General features: G+C 50.8%; 7 protein-coding genes across 7 annotated transcripts; 5 read left to right on the top strand and 2 right to left on the bottom strand.

Annotated features, from left to right (window-relative positions):
• The first annotated feature begins 298 nt into the window (after nt 1-298).
• Nucleotides 299-4,499, top strand: amyA (alpha-amylase). Its single transcript, XM_743318.2, has 3 exons — nt 299-994; nt 1,066-3,479; nt 3,556-4,499. The coding sequence occupies exons 2-3, from the start codon at nt 2,466-2,468 to the stop codon at nt 4,225-4,227; spliced, it is 1,686 nt and encodes a 561-aa protein (XP_748411.1). The 5' UTR covers nt 299-994; nt 1,066-2,465; the 3' UTR covers nt 4,228-4,499.
• Nucleotides 4,500-4,999: 500 nt separating this feature from the next.
• AFUA_3G00880 (GPI anchored serine-threonine rich family protein) lies at nt 5,000-7,171 on the bottom strand. Its single transcript, XM_743316.2, has 4 exons — nt 5,991-7,171; nt 5,809-5,940; nt 5,502-5,755; nt 5,000-5,442 (listed from the first exon to the last, which is right to left on the bottom strand). Exons 1-4 carry the CDS (start codon nt 6,113-6,115, stop codon nt 5,294-5,296), a joined length of 660 nt encoding a protein of 219 aa, XP_748409.1. The 5' UTR covers nt 6,116-7,171; the 3' UTR covers nt 5,000-5,293.
• A 1,429-nt stretch (nt 7,172-8,600) lies between these two features.
• Nucleotides 8,601-9,074, top strand: AFUA_3G00870 (GNAT family N-acetyltransferase; the record flags this gene model as incomplete). Its single annotated transcript, XM_001481535.1, has 1 exon — nt 8,601-9,074. The coding sequence occupies one exon, from the start codon at nt 8,601-8,603 to the stop codon at nt 9,072-9,074; it is 474 nt and encodes a 157-aa protein (XP_001481585.1).
• A 482-nt stretch (nt 9,075-9,556) lies between these two features.
• On the top strand, nt 9,557-10,102 carry AFUA_3G00865 (flavin reductase family protein; the record flags this gene model as incomplete). The annotated part of the gene is made up of 1 exon (XM_001481534.1): nt 9,557-10,102. One exon carries the CDS (start codon nt 9,557-9,559, stop codon nt 10,100-10,102), a length of 546 nt encoding a protein of 181 aa, XP_001481584.1.
• Nucleotides 10,103-11,978: 1,876 nt separating this feature from the next.
• On the bottom strand, nt 11,979-13,496 carry AFUA_3G00850 (uncharacterized protein; the record flags this gene model as incomplete). Its single annotated transcript, XM_743313.2, has 6 exons — nt 11,979-12,428; nt 12,501-12,709; nt 12,773-12,914; nt 12,971-13,070; nt 13,130-13,257; nt 13,317-13,496. 6 exons carry the CDS (start codon nt 13,494-13,496, stop codon nt 11,979-11,981), a joined length of 1,209 nt encoding a protein of 402 aa, XP_748406.2.
• On the top strand, nt 12,018-12,629 carry AFUA_3G00860 (uncharacterized protein; the record flags this gene model as incomplete). The annotated part of the gene is made up of 1 exon (XM_077804267.1): nt 12,018-12,629. One exon carries the CDS (start codon nt 12,018-12,020, stop codon nt 12,627-12,629), a length of 612 nt encoding a protein of 203 aa, XP_077660426.1.
• Nucleotides 13,497-14,109: 613 nt separating the features above from the next.
• On the top strand, nt 14,110-15,770 carry AFUA_3G00840 (putative FAD-dependent oxygenase; the record flags this gene model as incomplete). Its single annotated transcript, XM_743312.1, has 3 exons — nt 14,110-14,385; nt 14,468-15,079; nt 15,135-15,770. 3 exons carry the CDS (start codon nt 14,110-14,112, stop codon nt 15,768-15,770), a joined length of 1,524 nt encoding a protein of 507 aa, XP_748405.1.
• Between the last annotated feature and the right edge of the window lie 985 nt (nt 15,771-16,755).

Below are 16,755 nucleotides of genomic sequence, written 5' to 3'. Positions count from 1 at the left end.
CCAGACCCTGGTCTTTCCACTTGCCGCTCTCAGCCTGTTCGTATCTTGACTTCGAGGAGAGGTGCCACAGACTCAATCCTCACCAATACTGCCAGAAGGATTTCCAGCTGAAAGCAATCTTTACAGTACCTTAATTTCCCATCATTCTCGGCAGGTACAATCTTACAAACTTACAGAGGACCTACCATGGATATCATAGGTAGAAACACGAGATCTTTGCTAAGAACCGAAGAAGCCGAGAATCGGTCCGAAGCGGATCTAGTAAATCCTTCTCTCAGATAGTTGCTAATAATTGCTCAGAATTTTTCCTGGTCGACTGGGTTAGACTATTCATGTAGCGAAGGGTCTGGAACTGATTCTCTTCAAACAGAACGAGAAAAGGGGGAGCGGTAAGTTACCATACTTCTATTGAGACGGTTACAGACGGTACCTTACCCCATGAATACCTGTATGTGTGGAATGGACGAATCATCAGCGTCCTATGGCTGGTATTGTATTGTATTGTGGTTCTATCGTACCATTCAGCCAGTATCTATCAGGAACAACAGCATCAAGCGTCTTGACCGAGCTTAGCCTGAATTTGGTCCTGGCCTGAGAAGTTTGTCCTGGGGATGGGCAGATTTCTGAAGTTGGCGATCATTGTGCGAGTCCTTGGGTGACAATGACAGAAATGATGCATCATCATGATAAGTACTCTACTCTGTACTCTGTAGGTCTGTACAAAATATGAACCTTCAAACGGAGTAGTCAGCTGCATCCATTCAAGTAGCTAAAAAGAACTATGCCTGATCGAGAGTGCGTATGACTTGTCGTCTGAGACATCTTTCTTGTCCAATGGGTGATGGTGAGATCACATCCAAGTACTTAATGGTCTCCTTCCAAGTTATTATTACTCCATATTAATACTCCTCTTTCCTCCTTTCCAGTCAATATTTTCGTTCCTGAACGTCCCCGCCCACAAATGTGACGATGTCATGACTGGTGAGACCCAAATGTAAAGCTTCCTCCCTGATTGACTGCCATCGATGGTCAGACTCTAAGGTTCTGACGCAGCCAAACACTCAGGTTAAATCAGGTACCAGGGCCTTCCTCGCCACTGTGGACATCAACTGCCTTCAGCCAGTGACAACTTCCACAACGAGTAGGTAGCATCAACGTAGCAGACTATTAATTTGACGGCTGTGTGAGGATAAGACTTGGATGTGTCGAATAAGGCGGCGTAGGGGGATGGCTAGCTAGAAGAGGAAATGTGGCCCGGGATTTGAGCGAGCTGGACGGACGACTGAGAACTTGCCTTCAATTCGGACTTGGAGGGTCACTATGATCTCCTGATGCGGATAGGATCTGCCATGGGACCATCACTGGTTCATGAAGACTGCAAGGGACTCAAGACGGAGAAACCTCTCACGAGGACAATCAGCAAGAATCATCAGGTCATTCTCGACAGTTCAATACTTTCTGTCCATGGTCTCTGTCATGATTTTAAAGAGTCAAGCCAATGCTGCGGAGGTGGTCCGAAGCAATATAGCTTAAGACTATATTAAGAAATCGGAAGACTGGTTGAGTGGTCAGTCATTCATGGTCTGGTCCGGCTATGTGCGGGTTGCACCCGGAAGACCCAAGACATGTCCTCACAAATGCAGGTACCAGGCACACAGGGTGGTTCTGGTTGTCTTTGTCGAGGGAAGTCAATGTGGTAGAGATCAAATTGAACACACCCGGAGTCCGACACAGAATGTACTCTGTAAAAGAACAACTGAAGAGGCAACACATCAACACCCGCAAGTCTAGCCAACTGATCACATGTCCCCTCATCGGCCATTTCCAAGGGAATCCTGGAGAATAATGGATAAACTAGAATCACTAGAGCAGATGGGTTTGATGGGTTCCCCCACAATTCCACTCTTTTAATCTAAAGTTTCTGCAGCAAACCAGGAAATCCCTACCCGCCTGACTTCTCCTTTCTGTTCGCTCCCCTCTCTTTCGCTAACTCCCTTCAGTCTTGAGTTCGAGGCCCTTTCTTGCTGCTTCTCTCGTTGGCCTTGTTTAATCTCTGTTTCTTTTTTCTCCTACCTTCAGTCATTCATTCGTTCATTCATTCTATATCCTGCCTGCCATCAGGCTTGTCATTCTTTACCCTGTTGTCCCTCGTTAATTTTGAGTTTATTCTTACAACGCTTCCTTGTTCATTCGTCGTGTTGACCCAATATTCTCGCCGACATCGCCAATTCCCCTCCGGCTCCAGTGGTTTCTGGGGACAATCGACGAATATTTATCCTCTATCTTGTCAACTCATTGCATCAACATATCTGGAACTTGCCAAATCGCCGATCATTTACCTCTGCTGTGGGACTCGAGAATTCCAATCGATACGAGACAACCGTTGTGCCAAGGATCAGCACATCGCCCATTTGTTGCATCATACCCCATTGACTGAGTCCGGCCTTTAGATCAATGTTCCGAACATGAGTTCGCTTTCGATTTCACGACGATGCATGCACATCGTTTCTCTTTCTCTCCTGGTTGCCTCGTCGCTCGCAGCAAACACGGCACAATGGAAATCCAGAGCCATCTATCAGACCATGACCGATCGGTTCGGCCGCACCGACGGGTCGACAACGGCGCGATGCGTCGCGTCCGAGAACATCCGTTGCGGAGGGACATGGCGAGGAACAATTGACCATCTAGATTACATCCAAGGGATGGGGTTCGACGCGGTCATGATCTCTCCCGTCGTGAAGAACGTAGAGGGCCGGGTGAGTTACGGCGAAGCCTACCATGGATATTGGCCCGAAGACATCTACAGCCTCAACCCGCATTTCGGCACGAAACAGGATCTGCTGGACCTGAGTGCAGAAGTGCATAAGCGGGGCATGTTCCTCATGGTGGACACGGTCATCAACAACATGGCGTACATCACCAACGGCAGCGATCCGGCTACGCATATCAAATACTCGACGCTCACACCGTTCGACAGTTCCAGCTACTACCACCCCTACTGTAAGATCGAAGACTGGAACAATTTCACCCAGGCGCAATGGTGTCAAACTGGTGATAACGTGGTGGCACTGCCCGATCTTTACACCGAACATCCCGACGTCCAAAGCATTCTAGAGAAATGGGCGCAAGACATGATCTCAACCTACTCGATTGACGGGCTGCGGATTGATGCGGCCAAACACGTCAACACGGGCTTCCTGGCCAATTTCGGCAAGGCGCTCAGCGACACCTTCATGACCGGGGAGGTGTATCAGCAAGAAGTAGACATCATCTGCGACTACAAGAACAACTACATCACCAGTGTTCCCAACTTCCCCGTCTACTTTTCCGTCATCGAAGCCTTCACCAAGGGCAACACGAGTTCCTTGGCAAACATTGTAGAAGTGATGAAGAACAGCTGTCACGACGTCACATCCATGACTACCTTCACAGAGAGCCACGACGTGAACCGTTTCGCCAACATGACCTCAGACATGGCGGTAGGGACCGACCCCTTTCCCCCCCACCAAGGCTATTCCCCCCCGCTCCCCGCTGATACATTGAACCCCTTTTTAGCTCGCAAAGAATGTACTTACGTTCAACATCCTCTTCGACGGCATCCCCATCATATACCAGGGGCAGGAGCAGCACTTTAACGGAGCATATTACGCCAACAACAGTAACCGAGAAGCCGTCTGGCTGTCCGGCTACAACACCGACGCCGAGCTGTACAAGCTGGCTGCCAAGCTCAACCGCCTCCGCAAACACGTATACAACCTCGACAACAACTATCTCGACATCGAGACATACCCGATCTACCAGGGCTCCAGCGAGCTCGCCTTTCGCAAAGGCGTCGAGGGCCGCCAGACCATCATGCTTCTCTCGACGCAGGGCGCCAACCAGAAAGAGCCGTACGACCTGTACATGCCCGTAAGCTTTAACCCCGGTGTAGTAGCGATGGACGTCCTCAACTGTGTCAACTATACCGTCAACCGGGCCGGTCAACTCGTAGTCCCCATGGACAAGGGCGAGCCCCGCGTTTTCTTCCCCGCGAACCTCATGCCCGGCAGCGGGCTGTGCGGCTTCAGCGACACAAACATCAGCTATGTCGAGCTGAAGACGGGCAAGCCGGCATCATCAGGGTCTGCGAAGGTGTTCTCGATGACGCCGGCGGGGATACCGGTGACGATTCTGTTCTCTGTTTTGGTGTCATTAGTCTCTGGGTTGGGGTTTGGGTTGGGGTGTTGACTTGAGCCTGTTCCCTGTGCATACCCTATCTATTTATTCCCAGTTTGTTGTTTTCCTTCTCACGTCAGTTCCATGCGATGGCGATATCTTGGTAACGTTCTGTAAATGCATGTTTATATATTTTTCTATTCGAATGTACATACATATACATAAGTTGAAGGATGCGGCCTTTCAGCCGCACCGTCGTTGCTCAGGCACGTTAAGTTTTCATTGGACCAGATCTCACCGAGCCTCGTGTAGATGCCTTTTGCTCGCTAAAAACTCGTATTCAGATCTTACCATTCTCAGCCTCATATTGCTCATCACGATGATGAGGGATTCAAACCGTCTCCTCCCAGCCGATTTGACTTCCACTAGTTTCCCTGATCAGGCCGTGGATCAGGCCGGGGAATCACAGAGCGAGACAGCCCCGCATATCAGCCAATCAGATTGATGAGTTTCTTGTCTACGGATCCGTGTTTGAGTTTTTGGTACCTGATACCATACCTATTCCATCCCGTAATATACTCTGGCAATTCCCTGTTCTGCTATGGGGAAAAAAAGATATCCGACTTAGCCGCACAGATTCTCTTCGATTGGTTATGGGATAGTGTTCAGAAGATTACGTAGACTGACTCCGTCATAATCCCTTTGTGCGAAGCACTGACATCCCTGCAAGAAAACGCCTTGCATAGGCCTTGAAACAAGTCGTCCTAAGGTACAGAGCACTCCGTACCTCCCGACAATAAGAGCCCTTAAAGGTACAGCTTACAAATGCATACAATACAGACACCAAAATCATTGAATTGTATCATTGAATTGTCAATGTGATCTGTCGGCTAGGTTGCATAATGAAACACGCAGGGCAAAAAGCAAAATTAAGCATTGCATCAATTATTATGGGGATAGGATAGATAGTGATAAGGACAGACACAGTCTAATCATGCGAATGGCAGATCCTCATATACATACAGAGCAGTACGGAGTATACGTCCAGTACGCGGTGGGTGGTTGTCCTATCTACCAGAGGAGAATTCCGGGTGCGCGAACCGGATCATTCGTTTCTGAGATGACAAAAGGTTCACGCTTACAGAGCCAGGGCGACCAGACCAAGCAGGAGCGATCCAGCGGGGACGGTGAGCGAGCCGGCACCGTTGGGGGTGGTGGTGGGGGAGCTGGTGCTGGAAGCGGAGGCGCCGCTGGTTTCGCTGCCGGTGGCGGAGGCAGTCTTGGAAGCTGCAGAGGCGGAGAATATTAGCACACGACTCTTGAAGACGCCAGAACAGGCGACTAACCTGTGCCAGAGGCGGACTTGCTCAAGGTGGAAGAAGCGGTGGCAGAGGCAGAAGCGGTGGCAGAGGCAGAGGCAGTGCTAGAGACCGTACCGGTGCTAGAAGAGGAAGTAGACGCGGAGCCAGTAGCAGAGGCGCTAGAAGTCGAGTCGGAGGTGGTCGAGGAGCCGGAGGACTCGACCTTGAACTGCTGCGACTGGGCGAGGATGCCGGTGTTCTGGGGATCCCTGGAGACAAAGTTGATCTGGTAGCCGGATCTAATCCAGGTCAGTATATGTGAAGAGTCTTGCTGCGATGTGAATAGGCGTACCCGTTGTCGGCGGAGACACCGTCAATGGTGTAGGAGCCCTCGCTGGTCTTGACGTTCTCGGCGACAAGCTTGTTGACGGGAGGGTAGGAGTTCATCTTGACGAGGTAGATGTCGAAGGAGGAGGGATCAGAGCTATGCTTGTCAGTAAGCACCACATGATGACGGTATACAAGTTTGATTACCTGACCGAGCTCCATTCGATGGTGGTCTTCTCGCTGAGGTCGACATCCTGGTCCTTCTTGGGAGAGGTGATGGACAGAGCGGCGACAGAGCCGACGAAGGCAGTGAGAGTCAGAGCGAAACGCATTGTGATAGCGAGTGATCGAATGTAAAAATCTATCCGAATGTATTAAAATTAAATATGGCTGTGGAAGTCAGACAAACGAGTGACTGGTAGTGAAGTGATTGATGAATGAAGATGAAACTGAGAGTGCCGAGGACACAGGGAATTGATATTTTATATCTACCTGAGTATCGGGTCTTACGTGTAGCACAATCCAAAATTTATAAATAGCAGAAACACCCCAAATCATCTGGTCATGTCTTACTCTGGCAGAGCCCTATCACAGCATCAGGAACCAAGGGTGAGTCAACTGTGAACCACTTCTCCTATCGGTCAGGTATCCATCCGCTGTGTTTTTGTTGATATACAACTGGATGGATCGAATCAAAATCAACCAGATCAATGCCAGTCGGTTCTCAGCACATTTCATTTGATATACACAGTAGCCTTACTGGGGTTCCTCCAGTTTGAGCTTCTGCTCTCAGTATTCCAGAATCCCGCACATGCACTACAGGACCTCCATCGGACCCTGATCGTATCCACAAGGCCAAGATCCTTGTTTGATGCCCCTCGGTCCCTTCAATCTCCTTCAATTGCATCATAATCGCCAGCAATCAAACTCTTGCCTGTGCAAAATCTCCCTGTTGAAGCCGGACAAATTTCCGACCCTTCGCTGCCAAGTGGCAAAGCTACAAGATTCTGTGTGATTGAAGCAAAGGGTCGGGCCACTGCCCCTTGGCCTCTCCAATCGAGGACAGTGCAACAAAACATGTCTTAGGGTGACTACCTTACTGTGAACAAGGAAGAATAGTCGATGCTCCACAGTATCCTGCGCCCTGTTTTGTGTCCACCTGGATCCTGATTGAAGGATTTGCCTCTTGGGTCAAGTCCCAGGCGGATTACCGGATTGGTGTGCTGTACTAGGGCTCCAGGATTTGTGGGATTTGCATCAATAATACGGAGTACGGTGTACAGGGTAAGAATACTCCGTAAAGCAAAAATCATGTTTGGCTGGCTTTTCCGAAGACCATTATTAAAGGAACCTTTTGACCAGTGAGACAAGACCAATCAGGTCAGATTCTGTTTCCTGGTCAGTTTTTGAGCTGCCAAGTGTCCGCTATTGCCCGACCCAGACTTTCTTGTTGCAGAGATTTCGTCGTCAATACATTGTATTGTATCATACTTACGATTTCAGATTTCAGATACTCACACGGTACTCCGTACTCTGTATCGTAATTTTCAGGTAGGCCTCAGCTCACAGGAAGCACTCTTATCATGCGATGCAGAGTAAATATCTGTGGCCTATGATTGAGTCTTAGCGAACGCAGTCACTGGGCTATTGAAGCCTATTATTCCGTAGTGTCTACTGAAGTATGATTCTTTCGTTGAGATACCTCTAGGCAGTAGGGTGGACATCACGACAGAAATCACTGCAATGGTCCAGCATAGGGCACACTGGACATAACGTGGTCTAACTTCTTATGGAGAAGATCTTCTGGTTTACCAGAATCGAAGCCCTCAGACCCAAGGCACGTCGCACATCTCGCAGCCCAGGACTCCGTACTATTTATTGTGTCCCCCGGATCGATATGCTCGTTCGGTGCTCTCCGAACCTGAACTGCCAGGTCCATCCACGGTTCTTCGGGCCAACCGGGTGGCAACAGCACATGGTGGATTTCAAGCCATTTTCTGTACCTACTGGTTCCGTCGGCTTATGCCGCCTTTCAGTGGTTGTCCATCCTCATTCGCCTGTGGCCGGCACGCACTCTTCGTAGTCGACTCAGGACCGTATTTGCTTATTAATGATGCCAAATAATAGCGTAACAAGCAACTCGAGGAGCATTTTACTGTATGTAATATGATTTCTCCAGCCACACTGGGATACTGGAGAACCGATCGAGCCTCCAGTAAGCAAGTTGATACACTCGTAGGAAGTTGACGGATTGAGGACTACTAAAGCCAGGCCAAGCCTGTCATGGAACTGCAGCACAGTCTTCTAGAACTGATATCTGCCGGTTTGACAATGGTTTGAACCGACAGGCCAGTTGCATTGTGTCAGTTCAGTATCAGATTCAGCTAAGTGCTGAAAGATAAAAGAAATCAAGATTCAAGATATGGCAACTTATTCAGAAGCAAAATTGTGGCTATATTGAGCAGTGTTCTGCTCTGTGAGGCTAATGGGGATAAATATATTTTGATGCATTGTATGGGACGCTTCCTATGCATCCTGAAGTTGCACCACAACTCCTGGAGAGAACACTGACATTATAAACCAAATGCCTATACTGGTCACCATGTCTGTATGCAACGGATAATGTGATTCTCTATATACCTAACGCACTTGAGGTAATCCAGGTGTGTTGATGAGACTGTCTTGGCACTGATCGGCAACAGTGTTGCCTACTGTTGCCTGCTGCCGTCTCAGTATTATAATTCAAGCAACACTCATGATCAGTACAGAGTATATGGTTCCGACCAGTCCATTCTGATATAGAAATCAAAATTGAAAATGTCTTCCTCAATTCCACCACTCCCTCCCAACTACCGTCTTCATGATGGCTATCCCGCAGTCGCAGATTACCTCCACCTGCGCGCTGCTTCAGGTCTCACCCCCAAGACCAAGGCACAGGCAACTGTCGTGGCTCAGGGCAGCTGGTACGGCTGCTATGTGACATTCGAAGACGAATCATCAGGCACATCGACTCCCGTGGGGATGGGCCGCATTATCGGCGATGGGGGTTGGTATTTCCATATCGCCGACATGGCCGTCCTGCCTGATCATCAGCGGAAGGGTCTAGGAGATATCATTCTCAAGACCCTTCTGGCGAAGATTCGCAGTGAAGCACCAGAGGGAAAGCCGTATGTGAATCTGCTTGCTGATCCACCCGGGAGAAAGCTGTATGCAAAGAATGGGTTTGTGGAGTCAGCGCCGAAGGAGCTGGGGATGATGATGGTCATGGACAGGGGTGAGCCGTCAACGTGATTGGAGTTCTTGATGTGGGTATGCCTATGGATGAGAAGTGATGTCGCTCGTCCCCAAAGGGTTCTTGGATGGCTATCGACTGGAGCTTCCGGGTCCGCGTCGAGAGTGGCAATATCGCTATTCTCGGTATGTGCGCGCGTGAATGTGCCTTGTTTCTAATTCGTTAGATAAGACGCAATGAACTGTCAGTATTAAGCTGATAGACAATTATCTTCTATCCCGGTTCTGGGAAATATGGATTGGCTTGCTGTCAAATTGGCCAGTGATGAATGCTACGAGAATCCACCATCGACGCCGCCAACACCAAAAGGAAATATCAAGTCTTTGACATTGATATGACCAATCATATTGCTCGAGGTTGAGCCAGTTCTTACTTGTGTATATATCAAAACAAACGCATAGGGATAAAAGTCGATGCTCTCCTTCTTGGTCCAATTCCCCCACCGGCAATTCAATGCTCGTTTGACTGCCTGAACAACATTATGGGACACTCGGTCATCTCGCCTGCCATCTTCTACTGGGGCACCCCGGTCGTTCTTGCGACAACGGTCAACAAAGACGGAACGCCGAATATCGCGCCTATCTCATCCGCCTGGTGGTTGGGAAATCGAGCTGTCCTAGGGCTTGGACGAAGTTCTCAGACAATCGCCAACATCATCCGCACGCGACAGTGCGTGCTCAATCTCCCAGGCGATGATATGGTCCAATGTGTTAATGCTCTGGCGCGGACAACTGGCGCCAAAGACGTGCCGGCAAGCAAGACCCAGCGAGGCTATCGAGATGAGAAAGACAAGTTCGGCATCGCGGGATTGACTCCCGAATCTTCGCATCTTGTACAGCCTCCACGGATTCAGGAATGCCCGGTTCAGATGGAAGCTGAGGTCGCTGGAACCCACGAGCTTTTCAAAGATGGTCCAATCGAGTTACAGGGATGCGTCATGGCGATTGAGGTCAAGATCCTGAGGACCTATGTTAGGGAAGAGCTGCGGCTTGCTGCGTATGCGAACAGGATCGATCCCGATAAATGAAAACCGATGATCATGTCGTTTCAGAATCTTTACGGATTGAAGGATGGGAAGCTGGCTGAGTCGACACTTGCACAGATTGACGAGGAGAGTTATCGTGTATAGATTAGAACTTCTAAATGTTGTGAATCCAGTTGTCTGTCTCATAGAACATTTTATCCACTTGATCTGCTTATATAGTATAATCTCTTTACCCCCCCTGCTACATAGTGTATCCACATTTCCTGGGTTTCTCGCAGAGTACCACGTCCTGCAATAAAGGGAACATGGCCAAGAACTGAAGGGAGGAAGTTGTCATAACATGAGACAGAACAGACAGTAGAGGACTCACAGCTCGAGACAGCGGGACCATTGGATGCGGCAAGAACTTTCTTCACTGCTGATCTATAGAGACCGCGAACTAGATATTTTATTAATGCTGACTGGTAGACAGACATGATTTCGAAATGAAGTATACCTATCGAAGGTCAAGTGTTGCACCACAACAGATGGTATTGCGACAGATGGGGCTGACTGGGACATGACCTTTGATCAGATGCGAGGCTACGGATGGATCCTCAGCTGCAACTCATCGAGGTCGTTTACAATTGTGCTTGATGCGCTTCCGTTTTGACACGTATCCAAATCCATGAGATCTGAGGCAACCATTTATTTGTTTATTGGCCTGGATTGACACCGACACATAGTGCTTCACAGTGTGATTCACCGGTGCATGAGGAATACAGCACCTATATCCTGGAAGCCAAAGCTGCATAACCCAAGACAGGCCAAGGAACTGACGCTGACCACAGAGGCATCATGACTAGAAAACCGCACTGTCTCACACAGCACTCATGGCATCAACAGCGTCGAAATTGTCTCTTCCGCTGTCTGGCTCCCATGCCTTCCATATCTTTTGCGACCGGCATATTTTCCCAATTCTCCTACATAACGTTGTCACTCTCACAGCCATCCAGTACTATGTTTTTGATGACTGTGAGTCGAGTAAGCTGCTTCGTGTCAATATCGATGTCTGCGTCATGCTTGCAATTAGAAGGGCATCAAAGGCGAGATTTTGACAAGCGCACTCACCAATGTGCGTCACGGCATACTCGTCGCGCTCTCATGTCTGGGCATTCTGGATATTCTCAGCTATTGCTAGGACTTCTTACCTTGATCAGGGCTTCCCGACCAGCAGAGTTGCCGACCTATGACTGGCGCTTCGATAATGTCAAATGATCATTCTTCGCTACTGGTCAGCACCGCGATATGACAGTGCAGGAAACTATTCTTCAAGGTGCTATACGGAACGCGGCGAATGGGAAATCTGCGGCACCCAGTGTTTGCGTCTGGATCATGGCGCACCCGGAATGGGTGGTTGAACCGTTGAAGCTGGGCTCGGTCAGCAGCTTTAACGAGGATGCTTACTGTGGTGCCAGCCTGCCGTTCCATATATGTATTTCGGGTGGAAACGACCATATCTGATCTCTCGCGAAGAATTTATGGCTGCTGAGGTGTTGAAGTCGCCGGCGGCTCTATGTGTCTTAGGTGATAGCCATTTTGGTGACCGGTGGAAGAGCAAACTATGCCACCACCGTTATATCTATCCTGACACCTGTGTTGGCTTTGAGGCACGAAGATTGGCCTGGATGGGGGGTGGGGATAATTGTTCAATCGTGAAAAAATGGAACTGTCATGAGTACAGAATTGATTGGTGAGGTATTGCATCCAGATTGTTGTCGTGTCGACCTTTTGTCGGTCGAAGCACGCATCTGTCTATCATTAGTTACGTGCAGCTGTTAGATACGGCTAATTGAGACTCCGTTAAGAAAGCTGGACGGTTGGAGAATAAATCGTCTCATGAGTGTTGGTCTACTATGAATCGGACTTTTATATCTGATCACCAATTCCCCCCACGAGGCTGATCACTCTCACCAAGATGGCTATTTCTATCCTCATGGGTGATTTCAACCTGGTTCGACACTACAATGCCACCCGGCGAATGGTCCCGACGGGTGCTGGGTGCACCAAACGCCTCCAAGTCATTCATCTTCACATTGTCCACTATCCGCTCCTCGCTCTCGCTGAAGGTCAAGTTGGCGCTGATAGGATGAACTGTCCGCTGAGCCCGACGTTTCCGGCTAGAGGACTCGCCAGCACCGCCACCGATAGTCTGGAACCCGCTGGGGAATTTGTATGTCTTCTCGGAGCTGCCGAACGCGGTGCCAAAGAGTCGCGTGAGCCAGGATCGAAGCAGATGGAAGATCATGGGAAGATTGGTCGTAACCACTGCGACAAAGGCCTCCCGGTTTCCCCATTCGCCGGCCAGCTGTGCACCATCGATGGGGTCCTTTCCGCCCCCCCGGGGGGGGGGTGCGAGTTAGCTCCCGGCCGAAGTGGCAAATGTGACATCACGACTCACCACCAAGACAAACACGCTCTTCAGGATCGCGCACACGAGGACGAACAGTCCAGCGCCAAAGACGACGGTCGCGGCAATCTTTTTGATGAGTTTGAGGCGGGATTTCCAGAGCATGGGGATGGGGATTAAGATGAGATAGATATCGGTGGACACGTTGGAGGCAAAGGAGGCCCAGATGATCGGGTCGGAGACGGCGGCCTGGCAGGCATCTGGCGAGTGCGATTGTCAGCGGACGACTGATCGGATGAAGTCGCAATCAGAAGCGAACTTACTCCCCGGGTCTGGGTTGATCTGCCAATACTTGTGGAATGGCCGGCAAGCCGAGAAGATCGTGATCACGCTGACGAGAAAGGTTGCGATGACCAGACCGAACCCAACATAGATGGGATTGCGATACCGCTGGCCCAGGCCGTCCTGCCGAGCGCATGAGCACCAATTGCAACAATAAACAGATGTGCTTCCAGTCTTACTGTAAGTCGAAGGTAGAATGCCAGCATGGACAACTTGAGCGACCACATCAACACCGAATATGTAGTCCACCCAGCGACTTGAATTTTCGAGCCGATCACCCTGTAGACGTGTGAGCTCGCTCATCGACCTCGGTGCCCTGCACAAGTAGATCTACATACGCGGCTCGGTACTCTGGATCATCAGGGGACAGTGCAGCCCGTTGGGCGTCGGTCAAGCCATTATTCGCCAGGCCATGTGCAACACGACCGACGCTGTACGCAAGAGCCGTTTGCACGGTGTAGAATATCTGCTCAAAACAGGTATTAGCAGATGATTGAAGATCCATCCAAGAGTGTGATCACGAACAATTCCAACCCACACGAGCAAGTCTTCGGCTTGCAGGTGTCTGAACCCCACGGCTCTCACCCGGGCATACGTCCGGAGGAGGGTCAACGTAACGCCAATTGCATACAACGTCCAGTGCTCAACGGTGGGCTTGTGCAAGGCTGCTCGAGCAGCCTCGTCGGCGGCAGAATCGGTCGACATTAGCAGAATCAAGCGTCCGCGCCAGCATGGCCAACTGGTGGGTGGAGGAGAATGTAAAGTAACAACATCGGACTTTAGCTTTCCTATGGACGACCAGAATAGATCAAATAAGCGAAAAGGAGATTACTGAACAACAACAACAGCAGCAGCAGCAGCAGGCAAACGGGAAAAAGTATAATTCTAGCCCCCGTCGTCTGTCGGTTCGTAGTCATTGCCGACTTCATCAATGGGCGGGCAGAGCGCCGGAGCTGGCCGGATCCATACTCAGAATCCGGTCGATGACGATTCCCGATCCCGTTAGGTTCGTCAACGCCCAGCAACAGCCTAGCAGGGATGCGAGACGGTTTAGACAGGGTTTCTGATTGAGTTCACCAATCCCTTGCGCCCCCTTAAATGAAGGCTGCTGCATTGGTACCTGCGCCCTCATGCCGCCTGCAGCAGCCAAGGATGGACTATGGTCTGGATGAGGGGTTAAAACGCGACAGGCCCCTGTACTTAATGTAACGGAGGCGCTGGATGGAGGCCAATCAATCGGGTATCCCTCTCTATCTGAAATCCTTCTCACTTTCCCTCCCTCTGTTTCGTGTCAAACTTTCTTCTTACTGCCTGACTAATGCGTTGGCTCAAAATTGAGGCGGTTGCAGCCCTCGCAGCCTCGGCTGTGCCCGCATTTTGCTTGTCAGTGCCTGTTGCCCGTGATCTCAGAGGCATCTGTCCCCGCGGAGATGATGACTTGAAGGAGCTGGGGGCGAAGCTTTCGAGGACTGGCAAGATCTACTTCCCGGGGTCGACTGAGTTCGAACAGGCGTCCACCCGATGGTCTGTTCTGGAGACTCCCACAGTCAATGTCGTGGTGGTGCCAGGAACGGAGAACGATGTCGTTGAGACGGTGGGTTGTCCTTGCCTGTACCATCTTTCTTCTCTCCCCCCCCCCTTTTGATAATGGGCATGGATGGCTAACGAGGGGGTAGGTGAAATACGCCAACAAGAAAAACTTGCCCTTTCTGGCGTACAATGGCGTGCATGGCGCCATTACCACCCTCGGCCGGATGGACCACGGCATCGAAATCTACCTGAACCAGCTGAGCGGCGTCGAAATCTCCAAGGATGGGAAAACGGCCAAGATCGGGGGCGGCACCAAGTCCAAACTCGTGACTGACCAGCTCTGGGCGGCGGGAAAGCAAACGGTGACCGGGACCTGCGAGTGCGTCAGCTATCTGGGACCTGCCCTGGGAGGCGGACATGGCTGGCTTCAGGGACACCATGGACTGGTTGCGGATCAGTTCGTTTCCGCCAATATCGTCCTTGCCAACGGCAGTCTGAAGACGATTGATGCCAAATCCGACCTCTGGTGGGCCCTGAATGGCGCAGGTCACAACTTTGGCATTGTGACCTCGGTGACCACCAAGATCTACGATATCCAGCATGCCGACTGGGCAATCGACACGCTCATCTTCAGTGGAGATAAAGTCGAGGCCGTCTACCAGGCCGCCAACGAGCACCTCCTCAAGAATGGCACCCAGCCCGTGGATCTCATCAACTGGTCATACTGGCTCAACATCCCCACTGCGGACCCGAACAACGTACGTATATCCCCCTATCCCACCGAGTGGTCGCTTGTTTTTCTCACTGCCCTAGCCCGTCATCCTATTCTACATCATCCAGGAAGGAGTCAAGACCGTCGACCCGGCCTACACCAAGCCCTTCCACGATATCGGCCCGCTCTCCGCTGAAGCTATCGGAGGCAGCTACACGGATCTCGCGGGATGGACAGGCATCGCCACGACGTCTCCACCATGCCAAAAGGCCGGGCTCGTCAACCCCCGCTTCCCCATCTATCTCAGAGAGTACAACGTCCCCGCCCAGAAGACGGCCTATGATATCTTCGCCGCTGCAACCCGCGGGTCCTCGGCGTTCAACAACTCCATCTTCATGTTCGAGGGCTACTCCACGCAAGGTGTCAAGGCCATCAACAGCAAGTCCAGTGCCTTTGCCTTCCGGAATGAGAACCTTCTTGCCGCACCGCTGGTCACCTACGCGCCGGCCGGGCCGGAGCGCGACAATGACGCCAAGCAGCTGGGTAACCAGCTCCGCCAGATCCTCTTCCAGGCGAGTGGGCTCAATGAGATTGGCGCTTATGTCAACTATGCCTATGGCGACGAGACGCCGCAGCAGTGGTACGGCAGTGAGCAGTGGCGCCAGGACCGCCTGCGGGCCTTGAAGAAGAAGTATGACCCGGCAGGCAAGTTCAGCTTTTATGGCCCGATTGCTTAGGGTGGCCATGAGGGAGGTGTCTGGAATTTGTACAGAGTTATTGCAGACGCTTTAGTATAGTAATAGATGAAGCGCTGCTTCAGTGGATAGGCGCCAGCAATGCAAGTAGAGTGTCGCAATTCTCCTCAAGACCGTAGAACGTGACTACCTGTAAAAGACAGGTGCATATCGCACTTCCATGGCCAACTCAGACGTATTAGATTCTTTAGCACCTATTAGGGTAGGCGCAATAGCTGGACGATGCCGACTTCATATTTCTCTTGCTTGACCAACCGGTGTGTGTCATCCAAGCATGTTGTGCCACTTCTTCTGCACTCCTTGCAGATGTCTGGCTCATCACTCATCGGAAGAATCACAGGCGAGATCGTCCGGATGTATTTAGAGGCATGCAAAGACAGTCAATTACATTCTCCTTGCAAAAACTGCAAAAGAACCAGGGAGATGCAAATAGGTCTCAACACTAACGACAGTCATATCATACTGGAGTCTGTACTCCCTGACTTCGGAGGCTGGAACCAGATATGAGCAATCGCCATGGGAAATGGTCTCCCTGAGAGGATAAGATGGAAAGCGTCCTGCCAATAATCTCGAATAGGGGACATGATGTGAATTATGATAGTAGACTAGCTCTGGCAACTTCTCACCACCTCGGACGGCTTTGGCTTCTAATAAAATCAGCTTGGCCCAACTCGAATGAGCCGAGTGGACGGATTCAAGCCAGTGGAGCAAGTTTGGAAAACCCGTGTCCAGGGCAATACAAGCCAAGGCCACTGTTACCAGCGCTTGCGCGAACATGCTCATTGGTGGTGGACGGATATGACTGCTAGGAGTACCTCCAGCCTCGCCAATGGGACCCCCATGACTGCATGACTGACGGCAATATGACAAGGATGTGATAGGTGCCCGACTGTCACGCGTGCAGCTCTACCGCAGGAGTCCAGGGCCCAAAAGGAATTGCGGCTGAATGCTAGAATAAAGACAAGTC

The sequence above is a fragment of the Aspergillus fumigatus genome, chromosome 3 (assembly GCF_000002655.1).
Source record: "Aspergillus fumigatus Af293 chromosome 3, whole genome shotgun sequence".
NCBI lineage: Eukaryota > Fungi > Ascomycota > Eurotiomycetes > Eurotiales > Aspergillaceae > Aspergillus > Aspergillus fumigatus.
Note: the sequence above shows the minus strand (reverse complement) of the source record. Positions and strands in the feature narration are given on the sequence as shown.

Bases quoted from the DNA above. Each gene is read 5' to 3' on its own strand.
- amyA (XM_743318.2), top strand. From the start codon at position 2,466: ATGAGTTCGCTTTCGATTTCACGACGATGCATGCACATCGTTTCTCTT. The intron at 3,480-3,555 runs GTAGGGACCGAC...ACCCCTTTTTAG, and splicing joins ACATGACCTCAGACATGGCG to CTCGCAAAGAATGTACTTAC.
- AFUA_3G00880 (XM_743316.2), bottom strand. From the start codon at position 6,115: ATGCGTTTCGCTCTGACTCTCACTGCCTTCGTCGGCTCTGTCGCCGCT. The intron at 5,941-5,990 runs GTAATCAAACTT...TGACAAGCATAG, and splicing joins ATCGAATGGAGCTCGGTCAG to CTCTGATCCCTCCTCCTTCG. The intron at 5,756-5,808 runs GTACGCCTATTC...GACCTGGATTAG, and splicing joins GGTGTCTCCGCCGACAACGG to ATCCGGCTACCAGATCAACT.